Source organism: Penaeus vannamei, chromosome 34, assembly GCF_042767895.1.
Source record: "Penaeus vannamei isolate JL-2024 chromosome 34, ASM4276789v1, whole genome shotgun sequence".
In the NCBI taxonomy this organism is placed as follows: Eukaryota; Metazoa; Arthropoda; class Malacostraca; order Decapoda; family Penaeidae; genus Penaeus; species Penaeus vannamei.
The window spans coordinates 28,500,865-28,506,647 of NC_091582.1; the positions used below are offsets into that span (position 1 = coordinate 28,500,865).

General features: G+C 36.1%; 1 protein-coding gene across 1 annotated transcript; it reads right to left on the reverse strand.

Moving 5' to 3' along the window:
* Positions 1-4,933: 4,933 nt before the first annotated feature.
* On the reverse strand, positions 4,934-5,479 carry LOC138859291 (uncharacterized). The gene has a single exon (XM_070113739.1). The coding sequence runs from the start codon at positions 5,457-5,459 to the stop codon at positions 4,956-4,958; it is 504 nt and encodes a 167-aa protein (XP_069969840.1). The 5' UTR covers positions 5,460-5,479; the 3' UTR covers positions 4,934-4,955.
* Positions 5,480-5,783: the final 304 nt, after the last annotated feature.

Below are 5,783 nucleotides of genomic sequence, written 5' to 3' on the forward strand. Positions count from 1 at the left end.
ATATATATATATATATATATATATATATATATATATATGTGTGTGTGTGTGTGTGTGTGTGTGTGTGTGTGTGTGTGTGTGTGTGTGTGTGTGTGTGTGTGTGTGTGTGTGTATGTATATATATAGTTTGAATTATGACATTTACAGCTTGTGGTATCCTTTGTTTGAGATGCATTTCGCTGAGAAACAAACATTGACACATTTCATTTGCCAGTCACATGGAATATCGAGAACATTTTACCTGAAATGTTCCGTCAAATCATATTAGGGAGGTTGCGAGACCCTTACAACTGGACACACCTGTCTTCTGCTAGTAACTACACAGAGAAAAAATAGCCAAGGATCAGTGATACCTTGATGAGGAACCGCTACCTGCATGAGTTTATTGGCATCGACGGCAACAGTGAAAATTTCTGAAATAACAACATACAAACACTTTTAGAAAGGCATTGATAACTGAGCAGGTTTTATTTCGCAGGCTTAGCGTTAAGTTTCCTATTTCGAGCTTTCTCATATCTATCTGTAAGTACCATTGCATACTAGAGAGATTATCCAATGACATACCAAAATATCTCTTTAAAATATCTGGTTAAAAGATTACCTCTTGCTGGAAATAAATTGCATTTTACAAGATCTTTCATATGCTGACCTGCGGGATCATGGTATTTGGTAAGTGAAGGTGCACACTTACTGAAATCTCTTGCATATTCGTAAATTCGGGAATTATATAACATCTGATTTTCTGTTTTCTATTCGGTAACATAGTGATCAGTCATTGGTACTTGTAAGTAACTTGGCACTGCTGCTTAATTGGATCTCTGAGGGGCGTGATACAAACGTCGCAGTAGTATTGCATAACACAGATTAAGGGCTTGGGAAGATAGGGAGAAAAGGGGTCTCCTGTAACCTCTCTTTTCGGGACCGCCTTTTACTCGTGGCGCTAAAAGACCCCCCCCCCCACGCCATCCGCAGGCTACAGGGGTCTCTTGGTAGCTGGAGAAAGGGCGAAACCACTCAAATGTGCCTTCTGTTTCTTTGGAAATAGGCTCCTCTCAATGCAAGTGTGTGTATGTGTGTTTGTACGTGTATGCATATGTATATATATATATATGTATATATGTATATATATATATATATATATATATATATATATATATATATATATATATATATATATATGCATACACACACACACAAACACACACACACACACACACATATATATACATATATATATATGTATATATATGTATATATATGTATATATATGCATATATATATATATATATATATATATATATATATGAACATGTATATATATATATATATATATATATATATATATATATACATAAATATATATATATATATACATAAATATATATACATATATATGTGTATATATAAATATATATATACATATATATATATATATATATATATATATATATATATATGTATATACATATATATATATGTATATACATATATTTATATATATATATATATATATATATATATATGGATGCATGTATGTGTGTGTGTGTGTGTTTGTATGTGTGTGTGTGTGTGTTTGTATGTGTGTGTGTATGTATATATATATATATATATATATATATATATATATATATATATATATATATATATATATACACACACACACACACACACACACACACACACACACACACACACACACACACACATATATATATATATATATATATATATATATATATATATGGATGCATATGTGTATATACATATATCTATATATAGTTAAGAACCAATACTTAAAGAGCTAAGGCCAAGTTTAAAGGAGACAACATTCGGTTAAAGAGAATGGATTTGGCTTTGATGAAGTCACGAAAAGAAGCAAATTACGATGAGAAAAGTAATATTATATTACTTTTCTCATCGTAATTAGCTCCACGTTTCATTATATTGTCTAAATCTACAATCAATGTTGTCTGTCACAATTTTATCAAAGTTTATATAATCTATTTGAGGATGAAACACGTTCCACGCGAAAGTAATCTGTCCTTGCCTGATAAGATAATTCTTCCCGGGCTGCCATGAGAAACATAAAGGTTTGATCTATTGACAATCTTTGCTATCACGGGCAACAATTTTGTTTTGTTTTTTAACATTCACTTTATTCCAAAAAGGCATTTATTTTCCAAGAAATTAAAAGTATTTGAGGCATGAGACATAGTATCTGCCTATAAGTCCTAACAAAAACTGTTTATTGGGCATTTTAACTTAGTAAGACAAACGTTAAATAATTATTACGTGCCTCTGAGAATAATGCTTTCTGTGACAGAAAACTTGTTATTTGATTAAATTAGATGATGGAGGAATAGAACGGCTTGATCTTTATAATTTCTTCATTTCTGATACAAAGGAAAAGAAAGAATTGTACTTCGACTGAATCGGAAGGAGGCGAACTTGCCTCCGCTCAGCTTTTCAAACACGCTTGTTAACTGTTATCGGACATCTGTGAGACTACTTTGCATCATGGGCGTCATTTAGGCTTTTTCATGGGTTGGCGAACGAAGCTTTTTGAAAAATAAGTTATTCCAAGGGCATTTTAAAGCCATAACTATTGTGTACGTATGTTTTGGTAAATACACATAACAAAAACGATCCAACTGGCTCTTCTAGAGGGAGGAGGCAGACCGAACCACTCACAACTACATAACGTATCTTCTAAACAATCAAACCAAGGTGTTTGGCGCATTCATGCATTAATCTTTGAACTAAAATCATTTGCTGATTCAGTTTCAGTTTCATACTGTAAATATATAATGCAAACTAAAAAAAAAAAAAAAAAAAAAAAAAACTGACTCGGCCAGCCAGAACCAGCGTACCGAATTAATTTAATTTGTAATCAAGTGATCTGTTGCTGCATTTCTGCACAGCTACAGACCTGAGTAATCTATGACTTGAGAGGGCGACGTTATCTCCTTTTAGAACACCCGTAAACCGCTAAGGTGCAAGTAATGCAAGGTGGTTGGGATAGGTAGCGGAAGAAGGGAAGAGGAGAGAGAAAAGATGAAGGAGAGGGGGAAGGAGAGGGTAGGGAAAGGAAGAGGAAAAAGATGAGGAGGGAGAAAGAGAAAGAGAGGTTAGGGTAAGTGAAAAAGAAAGATTTTCTCAAAGAATGATTACTTTGGCTCGATGCTGGATCCTGTAAGTAAGAGTCGAAGACGATTCCAATATGCCATCAAAACCTAAAAGTTGAAGAACAAATCTGGCCTTTTATATTACTATTGAACTTGGTTCTCAATTAATGCCACCTACTTCACCAAATCAGCCATCCCACTATTAGGATACTCAAAGAAAACGATGTCGTTTCACTGTATTCAAAGAAAACGTATAATATTTAGGGAAAACATCATTTCTACAGACTCAGTGATAGTCAGGCAAATAAAAATCAAGAAAAATCCACTAACACGCTTGAAGTAACTCTCCTTACGAATAGGATATGATAAAAGGTTTCCCCATATTCATAATAATTATAACAATGAGTAAAAGACATTATTATCCTGATCAATACTACTGCTACAGACATTAAAGTTAATACCACAGTCGATATTGAGTATTATCACCCTTAGCATCATGGTCGTTATTATTATCATGATCATTATAATTTATCATAATCATTATTGTTTTCATCGTTATTTCTAATGTCCTGGGAAATACGTTAAGATGCTTCAACTTAATCGGCTGGCCTTGCCTTCGTCTAATAACCGACTCTTGTCCGAATGCCCAACCGTAATGTTTCAACTGCGAAAAGCACCGCCCTACCAGACCATGCATGCTTCTCGCTTTTATCATATATATTTTTTTTCTCAGAAGGTGAGTTACTTCAAGTGTGTTGGTGTTTTACTTTAATTTTATCTGTCTGATTATCACCGACTCTGGAGAAATGAGGATGTTCCCCCTAAACATACGTTTTCTTCGAATAAAATGAAATGCAATCGTTTTCTTTGAATATCCTAATACCGAGATGGCTGATTTGGAATAGGTGGTATGTATGGAGATAGTAATATTGATGTCCAAAGTTAATCTTCAAAATTTAGCCTCGTGTCCGAATGCCCAGCCAGGCGTACTTTTTTTCAACTGCGAAAAGCACCGCCCTACCAGACCGTGCATGCCTCTCGCTTGAGGAACACCACGCAGTGCTTTTCGTTTGAGCGACATGGAACACATGATCTGATCTGACCGTAGTTTCGTGTTTCATGGCTGCTAATTTAGTGAAAGAACGGAAGCCCATTTACTCATTTCAAATTAACGGCAGTCAGGCGGGCCGTCGATGCAGATGTAGATCCTGTTTCAAATAAACCAGTTCTTGTTTATTTGTTTTTGTTAAAGAAAGACAAATATTGTTTTATATAAAATCTTTAATATAACTTTTGTCGGATCTAGAGGTATTAAAAAGCAAATTACAGACAAAAGTGTTTACTTGTACACTGGCAAGCTCGGAGATACCCGAAGAGAAAGAACGCTCCAGGTGGTTATCGCTGGCTCCCTCAGCCGCAGATTTCGCACCAAAGTGACGCGATTCGGCCCAGAAAGCCAGGCAGTTTCAACGATGACAATAATCAGGGTTGTAGAGGCAATGATGGAAGGGAAGGCAACAGACGTTAAGCAAATATTCGCATTTTATTCATTGATAAAATACTTCTCATTCTATATATATATATATTTTTTTTTCACTCAGAACTTGTGTAAAACGCAAAGTAAGCCACTTGGAGTTTGTCTAACTTAAATACAACAGATTATGTAACATTCTGAAACAAAAACAATTATTCTTAAACTTACAATAATATAAGTACCTTAGCAAGGTAGATACTGAAAATAGCTTTACATGATGAATGTGGAAACAGATTGTAAATATTGATGTACACGACTTGAAATAGTGCCGTGGTCGGTTCTAAACATTATACTTGTTATCTTCGCATATTAGCACCCGCAGTTTTGTTGGCTCCGTTTTCTAAAATCATCCGACGTCTGTAAATCGAAGTATCTTCATGTGAAAGAGTTACAGAGACGGTGGAGGAATGGATTTTGCTGCCTTGCAGGTACAATGCACAGCTGTAATCTCCCGCGACCTCGCCGGAAAAGTCGTGGAACACCAGGTAGGAGTGAGGCACGTGGTAACTTCCCAACGCGAACACCTTTGCCTCCTTGGACCACCTGCGGACTGGCTCTCCTTTCAAGTCTTGCCACATCACATGGTAGAGGTGAAGTGAGCCTGTGTCCTCCACGTGACACTTGCAGAAGAGGAAAGTGTCCTGCTTGAAGCCAATGCCAACGGAAGTACCATTGACAATGACAGCTTGAGGCGATGCGGTGTCACGGATGGGTAGCGAAGCCGACAGTGAAGCTAGACAAAAGATCAGAGCAACACTGAAGGATGTCGCCTTCACGGTGAAAGTGTGTTGTGTTGTCATTGTCTGCTTGCAATACTTTGTAGTATTTAACGATATCAATCTTTTTATGGTAGTTGCAAGAGACAGCAGAGATGACAGTAGGGTGATGTGTGTGCGACTAAATGTATTACGGTGTCCAGCCACCTTATATAGGCTGTGTGCGTCACCTCAGATTAGATCATTACAAAGCGTTTCTTCTTGATCGACTCCTTGTTGCAAGGCAGGGACATGGCAAAAATGTAGTGGATCATATTTGTGTCATGTCCAAGGTAAAATATTTCATATTCAGGATCTGTCGCTTCGTGCAGTGGATATGCACAAAGCATGTGAACACACTAGAACATA

Coding starts and splice junctions, on each gene's coding strand:
- LOC138859291 (XM_070113739.1), bottom strand. CDS start 5,459: ATGACAACACAACACACTTTCACCGTGAAGGCGACATCCTTCAGTGTT.